At 41.1% G+C, this 17,168-nt stretch overlaps 1 protein-coding gene across 4 annotated transcripts in view; it reads left to right on the forward strand.

The window, feature by feature from the left end:
• The first annotated feature begins 8,809 nt into the window (after positions 1-8,809).
• The window catches only part of MANBA (mannosidase beta), a 49,574-nt gene continuing 41,215 nt past the window's right edge, over positions 8,810-17,168 (forward strand). Inside the window, exon 1 of one of the 4 annotated variants that reach the window (XM_061993174.1) lies at positions 8,810-9,493. In XM_061993174.1, the coding sequence (XP_061849158.1) occupies positions 9,491-9,493 (3 nt within the window). In that variant the 5' untranslated portion in view covers positions 8,810-9,490. Of the gene's footprint in view, positions 9,494-12,866; positions 13,324-17,168 lie in introns of those variants that run through there. The other 3 variants (XM_061993171.1, XM_061993173.1, XM_061993176.1) reach the window with 3 other exon arrangements.

A 17,168-nucleotide genomic window follows, 5' to 3' on the forward strand; every position in this document is an offset into this window, starting at 1 on the left:
GTTTTTATATAAAGGTTGTAGATGCTAACTCTTTCAAAGAAGTCTGGCTTTAAGAAGACCACAGCAGTAAGGTCTGATTGCTGTGGTACAGTCTGGCAAATAATTAAAAGACAACTCGCTAGTATATGGATGTACGGATGTGTTACACCAGTCCTGTTAAATTTGCTTATGCTAAAAGGAATTTACACTAATTAGCAGATAACTTAATGACTTAAACATTTACAGCCAGAAATATTCTGGTATTGTATTCTTTTCTGCAACCTCCCATCAACTGTCCCCTCCAGTCATTTTATTTCAGATCATTCATTGTTACAAAAAACAGTGTTTTACAGGCATCATCATCTAAAGCAGAGACCATAGATCCATCAGATGTATCTAGTGATTTGGGAATCTTCAGTCTGCAAAAATAATAAAACTTAAAGTGTAGTAGAAGTTGGAATTCAGCTGAAGATTGCTTGCTGTGTTTCTAGGTGTCAGAATCTAAATTCAGTTTTATATGTGGAAACAAGGCTAAGACAGCAGTCTCTGATAGTTACATGAAACAAATTAGTGTTAGAGCAATGAGATGAGATAAATAATCATGATCAATAAAGAATCTTGAGGTGCAAGGACACAGCCTACACTAATTAAAGCCTGAAAACCAGAAAAACTGCTTCTTTGAGGAATAATTTTTCTTCACACAGTTCAGTTCTCAGTGTCATTGAGTGGATGCTATTTTACCCCAGTGCCATCAAAGTAAAAAAAAAAAAAAGGATAGAAATTGGAGAACTCTGGGATTCAGATCCTGATAGGCAACTATTGCATATTTAAAAGGTAGCTGGAATATTTCCAATGTAAGGCTGAGGGCTTATATACTGGCAACAATGCAGGACCAACTCAGAGAAACCATGGTAACATAGGAAACAAAACTGGGTAAAGGTATGATGTAAAGGGAAGGTGCGAAAGGGGAAGACCAGTTGCCCATACGGTGATGAAGTGAAGGCAATCTGAATAAGATTGCTGATAATTTGCTATTTTAAGTGTCCAGGTTAGCCTGTCAAAAAAGTGTCAGTTCAGACATAACCTTAGGAAGACAGAATTTAGACAAATGAGTTTTTGCAGGTGTGTATTAAGTTCCTGTGTTGATGCTTGTGATTATTTAGCCAGTGCCCATTTACCATTCTCCTTAGTTAATGCTGCAGTAATTGGGTCTCCAGTGTCATTTAGAAGCAAACACTCAGTGTTCTGCAGGGTAGTTGAAACCTACCAGGTTTGGGGGTTTTTTTGTGCTGCGGTGAGGTCATGTGTTACTGTTTGTTTAACTGTAATCAGTTGTGGGGGAAAGAGTTCAGTAGTTTCCAGGTGGGCAACAGTAACTATTGTAACCATTTCTAGAGCAGCTGTCTCAGGTTAGAAGATGTGTCAAGGGTAATCTTTAGTGACAGGTGCCAGAAATGAAACAGTGCATTTGATAGGGTGACTGTGTGAAATAATACTTTTTTTTTTTTTTTAAGGCTGTCTAGTGAACATCACTGTTTGCCCAAAATAGGGGTTTGGAGTTTTTTTGTCTATTGGAAATGGTGAGAATTCAGTATCTTCTTCAAACAGGGAAGATTTTTTTGTTTGTAGGAGGAGAAAGCTTTGCCAGGAGTCATATAGTGTTGATTGGAACACATTGTTTTTCTACAACTTCTTTGATCTGGGGTTGTACCTGATTGACTCTGGGAGAGTTGGCTGATCTGTTTAAATAACTGCTATTGAGATTCATTCCCCTTCAGGAACTTCAAGCAGAAATACTCAAGCTGTCTCCTTAAGAATCTTAGACTTCGCAAATCATCTAGGTAGTTCTGGCTTCTTTCTGAACTTCTTGTTAACTATGCATCATCCCATTGCAGACGTAATGTGCAGAGGATGTTCAGTTTCTTAGAAGATGGTGATACCACTGCTAGCTGGGGAGCTGGGTGGCTAGTTTTGCTCCAGCTGCTTTGTAGAGACGGAATTTGGAAGTGCTTTTATCTGGGATGGAAATTTTGACTCAAGTTTAGTCTCTCAGATGTGAAGTCATGATTCATTAGAGGGAAGTTGTTTCCTGTGTTTTTGAACTGCTTAATTGTTGATGTTCTTATCTTGGAAAACACTGATAGACACTGAATATGATAGTTTCATCTTCGCTGATGAAAAGAAGTCTATGCTTGTTTCTAAATAAGTCCTGGGGAATGGGTTCCCCTCTCTCTGGGTAAGCCTCAGCACTTCTTATCCCTCAATATTTAAAGCAACTCTGAAAAGAATCTGTGTTCATATAGTTGTGAGTTCTGTCTCGTTTTATTTTTAAGGGGAATTTTCTGGAACACACCTTTTTGCTGAACATGCAACTCAAGATTCTCTTGGCATTTAGGCAAAGAACTGCAGTTTACAACCATATGTACAGAGGATAGTGTGAGTCTGTAACCCTTTCTTCCTGATAAATTTGTGAAAGTAAATGGCAAAGGTGTGCCGTAGCTCTGGCAAACACCACCATTTCAGTATTAAGTATTTTATTAAGCTATTTATTTTTTGAGGAAGCATACTCGTGCTAAAACAAGGGTTACAGATTCTTTGCCATGATATTACATCTGCTGTGACAGTGAATGCAGAAAATCTACTAATTAATTCACAGATATCTTAGAAATTGAAAGATCTATTCAATGTAACCGTTACTTTATTTTTCCTACTGCAAGGTTTTGTAATGCTCTTTCTGGAGCAAGAAATCCGGATGACTTTATAAGGTACTAGATTTTGTGTAAGTACTTGGAAGAGCATCGAGGAAAGTATCACTGGTAGTGACTGTAGGAGTTCTCAGGTAACAAACCTAGTGGCAGGAAACCGACATTGAGAGATCCTTTTATTGAATGGATTAGTGCTGGCTGGAGAATTGACTTTAGTATTTGTGACTGAGTTCAGTATGTCTATGAGAAGTCCCTCAAGATCATTGACCACTGTCAGCAAATCTGTGTGGTCTAATTGACATACATGCTTTGACAAACTTAGATGTGTATGTTTTACTGTTTTGTTTGTGTGTTTTTCTCAGTTTTTGTATACCTCTGTTTTTGCACTCCACCCTTTCTTGATTTTTTTTCTCCTTGTTGTGAAGCCAAGTGAGGATTTTGTTCTGTAGTGTTTCAGCAGACTTCTGTTAGAATCCACAGTGTTCCCCTCTGAGAGGTTTGGGCTTGGCTGGGATTTGAGGGTTTTTTGGTGGTGTTTTTTTGGTGGTTTTGTGGGATGGAGTTTTTTTGAAAGGCTAGAAGACAGACCATATAGAAATACATGAGCTAGTTCAATGAAATTAGGTGCAAGTGAGATGTATGATGTTTGGAGAAGGCTTTCTTTCTTCAGAACTGCGAATATAAAATCTTACCACATGAGCTTATTATGAAGGCAGCACGTCATTGGTGCGTATTAAGTCCCTCTGTGATTCTGCAAGTCTGTTAAATTTAGTAAAAATAAGAGCCCCTCACAAGAGCTTGAACATGGCTTTGTATAAGCTTCTTTTGCAAACTCTTACGGTTTGGGGTTTCTGGGTAATAGCAATGCTATAAAATCTTTAGGATGCAGTAATTTCTATGTATTTGAGGTTCTTAATACTGTTAGCTTTGCATAAATAATAATGGGGCACTCAGAAGATGGAAGTTTAACATTGGTAAGCAGCAGTGCTATAAAAAGCAGAACAAAAGTTTCTCATGGTTTGTCTACAAAGAAAAGTCAACTGAAATATTTAAGCCAGAGTGTGCAGTTACACACAGTAAAAGCCCTGTTTTACCCCAATTGTTGTAGGATAAAAATCCCTTAGTTTGGGAGTTCATAGTTTGCTTGGTTACAAGTTCTAAGCTCAGTGACAAGTGCAGATGTCAATAACCAGCCTAAGAAGGAGAACTTTCTTGTGTAAATGAATCAGGACCCCATTCACAGAATCTCAAGGGCTGGAAGGGACCTCGAAAGAACATCTAGTTTTTATAGTTTGGGTTGTATTTCATGAAGACCTCTCTAAGTCTTGCTTACGGAATTATTCATGTTTTCTGAGAGTCCATTCCAAATTGATTGAAAGTTGCACTTTGAGGTATCATGACATAAATTACAAGCAACTGGATTAGAGCAGAGGAAGGTAGGTGGCCATTAATTAATTTAGCTAGGCATTTTTCCACTCCCACTTCATACGTGCGACACTTCACACTCAGAATTACTGTTTCAGTGCCAAGGATGGGGAATTTTCATAGACTTAACTTTTTATTTATGAATTGGGAAACAAGTAAAAAACTCACAATCTGTTTGGATAAATTATATGAGAAAACACAAGCTTTAAGACAATGCAGGTAACATTGAAGCATATTTTTGCACATAATATCACTGACGTGACTGATACAAGAAAATAACTTTTCAGAATAAAAAACCAAAAAGACACGCTTGTAGGAATCCATTGGCCAGTCTCTTGGATGTAAAGCTCTTTCCTTGAAATGACTTCTCTTTAATGTGACTGACGTGGCATTTTACTAGCCACACATGTATTATGCTGTGTTTGGGGGGAGGATTGAAGAAAAAAGAGGAAGATGAAAAGAGAAGTTGCCATAGCTTTAGCTAGAACATCTCTGGTTCACAGGGCAGGAGACTCAATACAGAAATAGGTTATAGTTGACCAATCATTCCTCCTAACCTTGTTTGGTTTTGTTTTTTTTTTTTCCACAACCACCCTGCAGTGTTTGTTTCCACTTCAGAGACCTGAGCTATTCTTTTCTTGTTTCTTGCACACATACCTACTCTGCTAGATGGACTTCTCTTTGCCGCCTTCCCTGGGCTGATGAGGAATCTCTTTCACGTGACTTAGCTAGGCAGTGTCTGGGGACTTAGTGCTTCTAAATTATGAATCAGAGGTTTATGCAATTGCTAGGGCAAGTAATGACTCTTGAGGTGCAAAGCATGACAAAAGGGGGAAGGAGTAACTTAGAAAACAATCTTTTTTTACTCTGTTAATTGTGGTAGTGGTCCTAGATGGCTGGAAATCTTGTACTGAAAAAAATGGGTTAAAAACATTCTTAATTTTTTAGATTAAATGAGTATGGGTGAAACAACTGCCATGTTGGAATCTAGAGCACAAATCTGTGGGACAAAGAGTGAAAGAGAAGACCTAAATGTGGTCACTCAGTGAATTTTTAAAGAGAAGTTACCATGTAGCATATGCTGACACATACATCATGAATAATTTAGGGTGTGGACAGTGGAGAGGGCAGCCAGCTGTACCTTCCAAGCCAGCTGCAGCTAACTGATAAGCTCTTCTAGAAGAGTTGTGCTAGGAGGAAGTAGCAGTAATCATAGTTTGTGGTTACAAGATTACAGGTCATTGTCGGGAAGCTGGAAGGATAAACAGAGGATCAGCCTCCTTGGTATTAAGAGAACACAACAAAACAGAAGAGGTCTTGAAAAAAATCTCCCAAGTTCAAACTGCTACCAAGATGTTTGCTAAACAATGAGTGACCTTCAGTCATGTAGTGCCTTTCTCGTGTCAGTGTTAAGCTGTCTACTGTTAACTGTCAGCAGGAGATGGCAGAAGGAAGCTTAGCTGTACCCATCTGCCATCCAAATAAATCTTTGTGGCTGTGACCTGGTATGGAGGACTGCCAAGGGAATATTGAGGAAAAATTATTTGTTAACTTGCTGGACATACTGAACTACTTCATTAGACTAAATTGCCTTTTTTTTTTTTTTTAATTAAAAATTTTTAAAGGTTTTTTTTTTATGTGTCTGAAATCCCTCAGAGCAGAGTTCCAGGCCTTTAAAACTGTACTTGTCAGTGCAACCACTGCTGATAAACTGTATTCAAAAAATGCTGAGAGAGTCAATATAGTGGAACCTTTACTGACAGATAAGTTTTCAAGATGATTTTGCATCTTAAACCTTGTTTTTGGAATCATGACTGCTTCTTGTGGTGAAGTCCATTTAGCAGAAAGCCATACCTTTGGATATTATTATTTGCTGAATACTGTTTGTTGTGCTGGTACGTAAAAAGTGCCAAAAATGTAGGTGGCTGTTCACTCTTTTAACTCTCACTAATAATTAAAGCTTTACCTTCAGAATAGTATGGCACTTTTGTAAAATGTTCTATAGACATCAAAATGCATGCTGAATATTTATAGGGTTAAGTGAAGTTACAGAGTAGCTTTCCTCCTTTCAGTAGCTCTATACCAGCTTAGACTAGCTGAACATCTCTGCACTTGCTGAAGCAATCTTGGAGGATTCCAGGCAGTGATCTCTGGTGGTTTTTAGATCCTTTCTTGCAGGCTGCCACTGCCCTTGTGCCTATCTGCAGGCTTTGTGGCAAGAAAGCAGAGATCTTCTGCAGAGCTGTGCTGCTTGTAGGAGCTATGGAAGGTATAGGCGATAATTTGAGCATCAGATTATTTGCATCCACCAGGCAGAGGATTTAGCTGTAAACAAAATGAATGTGAGTAATATATTAACGTAGACACTGGTTGAAGAAGCTGGGGCCTTTTGCTAAGGAGTGAGCTGAAGAGACGGGGTTCTTTTCAAATTTCTAAGGCTATTTGTTATGTTTCTAGTCATAAAACTACAGCATGCCTTCCCTCCTTCTAGTGCAAGTATCAAAATACTAAAATTTTTACTAGTACCAAAACAACAGATTTGGATCCAGACAGTAAGAGAGTAAAACAGGACACGAGGAGATGAAACGAAGCCAAGTCAGGGGAAGTTCAGGTTGGAAATGAGGAAAAGACTTTTCACTGAGAGGGTGTTCTGTCACTGGAACAAATTCCCCATGGAAACGGTCACAGCACTAAACCTGTTGAGTTCAAGGAGGATCTGGATGATGCTATTAGTCATATGGTTTAGTTTGTCCTGCAAGAAACAGGGAGTTGGACTTGATGATCCTTATGGTTCCTTTCCAAGTTGAGATATTCTGTGATCAATCTAGTACTCCTTGTTCTCTTTGTTTGCTGGAGTAGTCTTTCCTTTTTGTTAAAAGGTGAATCAAACACCTAATGCTTTTTTTACACATGGGCATATATAAAGTATTTTTAGTGCTGTTTATGTACTAAGTCATTTGGGAAAAAAGAGCCCATATTAAAATGCATCTACTTGATGAATGTACATGAGTCAAGTTCTGTAACTCTTACTCCTGAGACATTTGTACCAGTGCAGTGAGTGATGTAGCATGTAGCATCCTGGACTGCATGAGGATGTAGTTCTGTTACTTAAGAGGCTTGCAGTGGTATCATTCAGACAAGTGAAGAGTTTTTGTATGTAGGCAGGCTCTTGGCTTATGCTGTTGCCTGTGTGGGGCTTGAATTGATTCAGTGGGAGCCTCACTGTTTAAAAACTCTGGCAATTCTTGTAGGTGCTGATCTCTTGGGGGGGGGGGGGAGTGTCACTTGAGTACCCAGTTTTCAATAATTTTGAATATTCCATGATGCTTGTATTAGGGTCACATTTGCAGAAATGAATAGTCAGAGTTCATCCTAGTGCTGAAGTCAGGGGCATTACCTCCACGAAAGGTTTGAGAAATAGAGGTCTTGACCTGCCCCAGTGGTTTGTCTGGAGTGACTGAGCAGAAATGCAGCTCCCAGCTGTCTTGGCAACTCCAAATCCATTTCAGTTTACTCATCTAATTGATCGGCTATAATTTTTTTGTTGACATTCCAATAGTACTCGCTGGCATGGCAAACATTCATTAAAACAGGAGGCTGGATATATGTTTCACATGGAGAGTAATCTGTTTGGTATGTCCTCTGCTCTGCCGGCACAATGCCAAGAGAAGTACATGGCACTGAGTAAGAGCAAGAGAAGCCTCTCAAACTTCCGTCGTGGGAGAAACTGTATGTGCCATACCAGATTTGGAGGGATCGAATTCTAAGTGTTTTAGGAGGATGAGTCATAGGTTCTGTGGTGGTCACAAATGACTGCCTAATGTTAGATCTTTAAGAAAGGCTAAGCAAGCTGTTCTGTAATGTCCCTGTGTGTACTACTGATTTCCTGTTAAGTGCCAGCGAATCAGTTTTGATTTTAGGTATATTTTAAGTAAATTTTAACAAGACTTCATGGGGAGCTTGGGCAGCACCATACCTAATCTTAAGACAGTGACTTTGCTGCTGTGAGACAAATGGCAAATGACAATGGTCAGTCTTACATAACCTTAGGAACAGATTAGGATTGTTTCAAAAATGTTTATAAATTGAAGAAAATAAAAGCTGTGGGAATTCCTCTTTCTAAAGAACCTGTCCTTAGGAATCTGGTCATGCTGGCTCTGAAGATCCTTATCCTTTTTGTATCTGTGCTATGGAAGGTGGCAACCTGAAACCTGAATCCTGTGTTTTGAGCCCATCTCAAACCAAGGTGTTGTGTGGAGGTGTAAATACCAGCTTTTGCTCCAGCATACCTGATGAAGTTTAAGGGTATGCTGAAGGTATTTCCTGTATTTCTGCTTATGCAATTTTTAATTCACTGTCACCTAGTTTATTGCATTTCCCCTCTGTATAGCATTTGCTTGGACCAGTAGCTTCCCTTCCACAGATCGTTGTTTTTTTATTACTGGCAATTGTTAGTGTTGAGAAATTCTGTTTACTGGGGAAATCCCCTTGCCTACAGACTTTACAATAATTGTGAAAGAAACTTTAGGCCTACCATTTAGATCATCATTTTGTATTTTGCTCATGATAAATTAGTACAGCATTCTCTTCTAGTGATGTATTAATACTGTCCTCAGCTAAAAGCAATGTTAATTTATTTCTTCATGTTATTTTTAACATCCTTTTGGGATGGAGTTCAACATAAATACAGAGTAATGCCTGAAATGTGTTCTTTCTGTCTATCTTTTACAATTGTCTAGCTGGAGGGCTCTCTGCACTGTATTGCCTTTACAGCAACCCTGGGGAGTAACTATTTTGCATAGCAGTTTTAAGTTTTTCAGAGGCAGTCAAGAAGCACAGGACAGGTGTTAGCGCTGAGGAGCTGTAGGGCTTTCAGGCAGATGTGCGATCTGAAAGTATTCACAGTCCTGCAAACACCAGTCCAATTTTGTGCCAGTAATTTATCCAACTTGTCTACATCGATACTGTTGCATTTATGCAAAACTCTCAAAAGCAGATGATCCTTTAGTAGTTTTGCATCTTTGACAAATGGTCTGTTGCAGCGGCAGCAGCATCTGCGGAGATTACCAAAAGAGATAGCAAGGCTGGATAGGGACTAGAGTGAATATAAGTCTTGTTTTGCTTCAGAGGTGGTAACCTCCAGCAGAAGACCAGTTCAGGCTGGACAGGTGGGGGCACTAATATCTTAAAGCATCACGGCCAAATCTGTGAGAACCTGTTTGTTTCAAAGCTTTGCATGAACTCAATGAACATGAATTTGAAAGAGAAAACAGCAACAGCCCATCCTGATGATAGAAATTGCACAGCAATTGGAAACAAAAGACTTCACAGGCAGAATTTGGACAGCTTCAATGGAACTAATCTGAATTTATTCTAATAGCATGGTAAGTGTGGTTTTGCCTTCAGCTTTTTGTCTTAGTTGATAAAGAATATCCACTTGCTGTAAGAATTGTAGTAACCTCCAAAATTTGTGGCATTTCAGAAAGAAATGAAGTATGGTGCACAGTAAAAGAAAGCCACACAAAAGACCTTGCTTTGTGTCTTAAGATTTTAAAAGATAAAACCACAGCCTTTAAGACTCTTGTATCTTTAAACAGCAAAAATGTCATTTGTTTAAAAATACCCTCAAACAAACAAACAAAACACCCTTAAAACTGGGACATGAAAATGAGACATGATTTAACTTAATTATAAGCTTTGAACAAGGAAACAGCGTGTTCTCAGAATACTTAATTACAGCATTGTTTTTAGCTTGAGGTTTTTTGTATGTGTTGCCCCTGTCAGTCTTCAGCAGAACGAATAAAAGGCAAAGAAAACACGGAAGTACAGTAAACATCTTGAAATGCAGTTTCCTTCTTACTGGGAAGCTATCACATGACTTGCTGAAAAGATTTAAAAAAAGAAAAAAGGCCAGATTGCAGATGTTCTTTGGTAGCATTAAAACTTAATTATCTGTAAATCTGCTTCTTGAGAAATAATATTCTACAAGGTCCCTCAATCAGCCCTACAATGTTTAAATGCATTTAGTGTTGCATGAGTGAATTTAAGGAAAATACATTGAATTGCTCAAATGTCCTGAAAGCATTACTCATTGACAGATGAGGGCAGAAACAGAACAAGGCTTTCTATTATTAATGTATAATGATTTTACAGTCTGAACTTTTACAGGTGAGAAGATACTAATTCTGACTGACTTTACTACACTGTGTGAAGCCAGTTGCAGTAACTCAAATCTTCAACGACAGTCTCTTTTGCCAGTCTCACTAAAATATGGCTGGGAAGTTGAACTGAAATGGGACCTGCATTTCAGTTAGTCAATATATCAAATGTGGGTTACTCAGTCTTAAAAATACTCACAGAGTAACTGTTCCAAGAGCTAAATTTCTGCCCAGACTCCTGCTGCCAAACAGTGTGAGTCTCAGCCATCCCTTTCTGAAGTTGGAAGTTGGTTTTTTTTTCAGAGTGACAACAAGATCAGCTACTGTTTCTCTCTTTGGACCAGTTATTTCACAGAACTGTGCCACCCCTGTGCTCTTACAGGTGAAAAAAAAATCACCTGTGGTTGTATCATATACATTTTTCTTTATATGGTAGATGAATGGAAGGGCTGGCATTTTTGTGTTGTATTAAAATAAATAGTTGTCAGCTCAAAAGAATTCGGATCAAAAAAATAAAGGCACATTGACCATGTTCAGCAATATTTTAAAGACATGTTTAGGGTGGGTTCTTCTGGTGTGCTGAATTAGTTGTGTGAAAGCCAGGAGCGAAACCAAATCTCCTCTATCCCTATTCTTCTCTGCAGTCTGCTATATGCCACACACCAGGAGCAAGAGCATGTTTTTCTGTCAGTCACATGTTATTCTTATGTGATTTGGTGTATGAATTGTCTTCAAATGTTGTTAAAGCAATTAACTCTTTAGCATTCCAAGGTGTTTTATGTATTCTTTTTCCTCATCCACTTTTACAGTCTGTGATTAGAGACAGGAAGAAAACATACAGCAGAAATGGAAAAACTGAATAAAGTCCTGCCATTTATTGAGGTTTCTTTGAATGCTGTTGGTTGCATTTCTGTGCAGATTCCCATGTATGCAACTACGTGTAGTTACTACTTTCATTTCTTTGTAGGCAGTGACCTGACTCTTCTGTTAAAAGAAAAAAACCAAATCTATAGTAACAGGGAGATAAGTGGCACTACAGCTAGTATTGCTTCTTTAAAGGAATTTGTATGATTTTGTTTTGTTTTTTAAGCATATCTCACCTTCTCCTATAAGTGTATTCTCAGACAGCAACCCACCTGACCAGGATTCTGACTTGATTCATACAGGAAATAAAAATCACATGTATCCAAATAGAATAGTGACTTGATCAACTATACTTTAAGAATAAACAATAAAAAAAGCCCTGCCTGCCCCCTCCCCCCCCCCAAAAAAAAGAAAAGGAAAAAACCCTACCCACCCAACTCCCACCCCAAAATGCTACAACCCATAAGATAAGCTTATGGAGTGGATACTGAAATGAGCATTTTCAAGTTGAGCTGTGTGAGGGAATGACATAATTTGTATCTGAAAAAAACCCAAATTAACTGCTTTCTAATGTCCTTACAGCTGAGCAGGCAGACGGTGAATCTAGGTGTGAAAGGTCTGAGATACTCTGCTTTATGCTATCACAATCCTCAGAAGGTACAGAGGTCAGTCATTCTTGCAGGTGCCAAAGTCTTTGAAGTCTGAACACCTTTCTGTATGATGAAATGAGGTTCGGGGGATTGCACACCTGTTTTCCACCTGCTGCACTGTGTCAGCTGGAGGAAGAAGCTGGATGAAGTGCAACCTCAGCATGGTGTGAAATAGCTGCAATTTGTGGAGATGATCTGGGTCTGTTTGCACTGGAGTTCGGTGGAAGCTGAGCTTTGAAGTCGAGTGACTGACTATCTCTAAAAGAGTAGCTCAGACCACTGCTTTCCTTTTGGCTCCTTTCACTGAGCCATTTAAGAACTTGTTGCTTTAATTCCTTTTTTGGGGTGGTGGTAAAGGAAGGGATTAAGCTAGAAAGAGGACACAGGAAAGCTACAATGGGGTTTGGAAACCATACTTCAGGTTGTTTCAGTGGAGCTGACCCTTCTGCTTCTTTGCCGATGAACATACTCCATTTTTAGAAATAAAATCCACAGCAACAGAGCTAGTGCTGCTTTATGTGAAACAAGAGTACTTTTTAATGAGGTGTTCATGATGTTTGTTCTGGTTTTATACGCCTCTGAAATTTTAGGGGAAAAAAGAGGTGGAAGTCTGAGGAAATCTCATGACTCGAGGGAGCCAGTACTGTCAGTACCTGTTGCACCGTTCGTTGTCACAGCTCTTCCTCCGCCCTCCCACTTTCACAGCGCTTTACCTGGAGCTCTAAAAAATTTGCTACATCTGAAAAATTTGCAACTTTACTCTGCTCCTATTAGCAGTGTTCGGCTGTGCCTCTTCTGGCAGCAGAAAAAACAAACCAAACCGCGCTTTTTCTTCTTTCTTCTGCTGTTGACGGGTATGCCCTGCTCGGCCAGCCTTTCTCTCCTCACGTTGTGCCGACATGCTCGCATAGGGGACCCTTCTCGCTTTAGCCGGGGAGGGGGCGGTAAGGCGGCCGCCCGCGGGCTGTCGAGGCCGGCCGACTGCTAACGCTCTCGGGGGCCGCGCTGCCGCCTCCTCAGCCGCGCCCTCTTTCCTCCCCCTCACAGCGGGGCTGGGCAGTGGCCCTCTGGAGCCGCTACCTTTTGGCAGGAGGAGGTGCCCGCCCGCCCCCACCCCGAAGCACCGCCCCGTCCCTCTGAGGACGCGGCCGTACGGACCGCTTGCTGCCACGTCTTGCCTGTCTGTCCTCCCGTCCCGTCCGTCGTCCCGGAGCAGCGTCTCCGCGGGCCATGGCGGTAAGGCGGCCGCGGCGCGGAGCCGCCGCCGTCCCCAGGCCTCCCGCCGGCTTCTCCCGGCAGTCATGCTGGCTTGCTGCGAGGCGGACGGGCGCCGCCGTGGGCCGGCCCGCGTCGGTGCTGCCGTTGCTGCTCCTTCTGCTGGTGTTAGCTGCAGGCCGGGCCGGCGTGTCGGCCGCAGGAGGCCCGGAGGTGCATAGCCTGCGGGGGAGCTGGCGGCTGGCCAACGGGAACGGCTCGGTGGTGCTCCGAGGGGAGGTGCCGGGCTGCGTGCACACCGCCCTGCACCGCCGCGGCCTCATCCAGGTACGGTAGGCAGCTGTACCAGCACACCTCGCCCGGCTCCCCCTCACCCGCGGCAAGGCCCCGGCGGTGGGGCCGTGCCTGGGCCGCAGTGGGGAGAGCCGGGCAGAGCACCCGGAGACAGGCCCTCTAGCCGCCGTGCCGCTACTAAGCGGGCAGCCTGCCACAAAGGAAAAAAACCCAGCCCCCTGTGTGAGGTGTCCAGAAGCATGGTTAGAGGCAAACTATGCACCCCCTAAACACTACTCCGACCCGGGAGCTGCCTCCACTTTTACTGGTTTTGCTAGTGTTGCTGATGTAAGGAAACTTCATTTCCTTAGCCACCTCAGCGGCAAAGGGTTTGGTGGCGGATGTATCCTCAGGTGGGTAACTGGAGGTTATCCACGGCAGAGCAGGCCCAAACTATGCCAGGGTTATAAATCCAAGCCTGTGCTCTGTAGCATGTGATGCTGTGGGTTTGATAGGGAACCAGTGTGCCGACACCAGGCTATACAACACGTGAGTTGTGTTTACCTACAATGTTAACCTCAGAAGAGTGAGACGCCAAACCCACTCTCTTGAAGTCTGACTTGCTGCAGAAAGTCTAGGGATTGTGTGCATTTCAGTCGATTAAAAATCCGTTTTAACACTCAGAGGGTAAGTCAGAACAGTTGAGATTGTATACTGCCATGCTGCCCAAGGGAAGTGCATTCTGAAACATGAATATAAAATTGTAACATTTAAAAGACTAGTTCCTAACTTAACACTTCTAAGAAGCTTTGCTGTTTCAGTTTACTATTGCCTCTTTCAGTTTTTAGAGTTATGAAAACAGTGACCACTTTCTGGGACAAATGATCACAACTGCAGTTGTAGGTTGGTAGCAAAGTACCATGATAACAGCATAAGCTGCTTGTCACACAGACCAGGCATGAAACATGGCACTAGCTGGGTCATCGTTATAACAGGATGCCTTTTTAAAAGGAAATATTTGGAAAATAAAATGTGTAGCTGGAACAATGAAAGCAAAACATAATGAAGTAAACAAAGTAATCTACACTGCTGTACTAGAAAATGTATTGTCATATGTTGTCTGAATGTGTCAGACAGATCTACATGTTTATTGTGGGCCCAATGTTGGATTTCTTGTATAGCATCTATTTGAAAAATACATTCCAGATGCATACTCAGAGAGGTATAAGGAGAAAATGATGCCACTTTGGGTAGGATAATTTTAACATTATTCTGTATTGGCATGAGTTGGGAATCCCAACACTAATAATAGATTCCAAAGCGTGTTGTTGCCAAATAGAAGAAACAGTCAACATCGGAAAAGTAAATAGTCAACATTGGAAAAGTAAATACATTAAGAAGGGATAAGCTGAGCTGTGATGGTCTGTGGTTTCAACATCTGTGTGCTAAGTGATGTGACATTTTGAACATATACTACATTACGTTACACTACATGCATAAATTAAGTCTTTAAAATGGCTTTTCTTTGAAAGTGCAGTGAGTAGACTACAGATGGATGATCAGTCAAGAGAAGTGTGTCAGTTTCTCCCATGCAAAATTGCATAAGATAAACCTAAGGTCTGTGCTCGCAGGTGGTGCTGTTAAGTGTGAATAATCAGGAGAAACTGTGACCAATGCAGAGACTCACACATGCAAGATAATGACGTAATGGAAGGCTCACATTTAACTATTCACATTTAGTACTCTTATGAAGTAAGAAACTGATTGCTAATTTAGCTGCGTTGCTGCAAACCGACTAGTAATTTTAAGTCATTTTAAGCAGCAGTATGATATTTGGAAATGAGGCTGTGAGCATGAGCTCCCATGTGCCTGGCCAGAATCCCAAGCCTGCACAGAGGCATGAAAGCTTAGTCAGCCTGCTGGCCAGAAGCATGGGGCTTGTTAATAGATGGGTGATTGGCTAATGAAATTGATGATAATTGGTTGTGAACACATTGAACGTGTTTATGTGAATGCAAGTACGAGCTTGCTCCAAGCACGTGCTGGTGTGGCCGGGTATGAACCCCCTGTAGTCTGCAAACTTGCCAGGTTGGTGGTGTGAGGGTTCGTGTTCTCTGCTGCGGAGCTGATTTAACCAGAGTGCTTCCCTGCTGCCGTTGCTTGATTTCTGGACTGGACCCGGCTGGTGTCTGGTCAGTTCCAAGCTCAGAATGAGCTCACTTGTTTCTGTGTGTGGGTGTCTACGGGTAACTTAAGATCAATTCAAACCTATTCTCACTCAGTGTAGCAAAGGCCAGTTTACAGAGAAGCATTGACTCAGTTATTTGCAGCAGGATAACTAAATAGTTTTAAAAACAGATTTTTGTTTAAAAGATGGAATGGAGAGCATACCAAAATACAGGAGCAGCCTTGGTAGATTCACCACAATATTTGTGGCATTTAGCAAAGCAGCAAACTTGTGTTGTTTGGAGGGTGTCAGGGACATCACTCTGTTCTGTGGCGCATGGCTTCATGCTGCAAAGTGAGGGTCAGCTGTTTGTCCTGAGGTTTCTTCATTGTGGTGAAAATGTTTATGACCAAAGATTTTCAAATACCTAAAGTAATATTCCTGTATTCCTATTTGTACAAAGCATGCACATACCCTGAATTTTAGAGCCACGGAGCACTGGTTGTTACATTTCTTCACTGCTCGTTATCTCTGGACACTGGCCTTTTGGGGAGTTACATCAAGTGTAGAATTAGGAGTTTTATTATAGTTGCTGAAATACAAAAGCTTTGGTCTTGAGTATTTTTTTTCATTTGTTCCTTTTGCTCTTTGTTGTAGAATGAGGATTTTTATACATCTCACTCAAAATGTCACTAGACCAACAATCTGAAAGCTTACTGCTTGCAATCAAAAGCAAAGATTGATCTGAAAAGCTGTACCAGGAAACAGGAGAACAAAGCTGATGGGAACTAAATTCTGGATAGCAAGACTCACATGTTCAGTGACCCAGTGAAGTCTATGCCCCGTTGTTCTCTGTGATTTGCAAATGCTGAACAGCACTGTGTCCTTTGCTTCTGTATCCTTGGGAATTTTTAATGGGTTAGCAACCAAAACCAGACATCTAAAACAAAATTTGTGAGGGTCTACTCTGACAATGTAGCCTAAGCGGGCACCTCACAAATGAGGGGAAGAAGGGCAGCAGGAATAAGGTGCTGGATGGATATTAAGCCTGCAAAATGTGGCTTAGGTCGCAAGAGTAGGCTGCAAGCAACTTATTTATCAGTGTGTGATTCATTTAAAATTTACCTTGATGTAAAAACTTTTTGCCCAGGGAGTCTCTAGCTGACTGTGTGTCTGTAGCCTTAATCTGCTGTGCAGGCCATACATTTGAATTGAAAAGGCATCTCTAGCAGCGAGGGTTCGTTACTCATCTCTCTGGATCCTCTTAGCATTCATTCTAGAGATGTCTTTACTCTTTGGTTTATCAACTATAAATTAGATAAACACATCTTTCTGAGTGCACTGAACACACATATCATAGAAAATACTTTTGGGAAAGATACTTTGGAGTTTCCTACTGAAGTAGTGTTTTCTTCCATGCTCAACCAACATAGTTCAAGTGCTGGATTAACTGTGATAAAAGCTGTCAGAACATGTGTTTGGCTGGGTTGTTTTAATAGCACGTCACTAGGACTCTGTAGCTCTTACAATTGTTTAGATGTAAAATTTAAGACATTTGTATTTTTTCTGTTAAAACATACGTGCTCAGCTGAGTTGCACGTACACATGCAGAAGCATTCAAAAGCCTTAGTGAAACTTAGGGTAAATATTAAAGGGCACTCAATTTGTCTTTTGTAAGCTTGTGAAGTTAAAATTGCTGAAAGTTATAGTGGCCTTTAAAATACAGCAGAGT

This window comes from Colius striatus, chromosome 3, assembly GCF_028858725.1.
Source record: "Colius striatus isolate bColStr4 chromosome 3, bColStr4.1.hap1, whole genome shotgun sequence".
Classification (NCBI taxonomy): domain Eukaryota; kingdom Metazoa; phylum Chordata; class Aves; order Coliiformes; family Coliidae; genus Colius; species Colius striatus.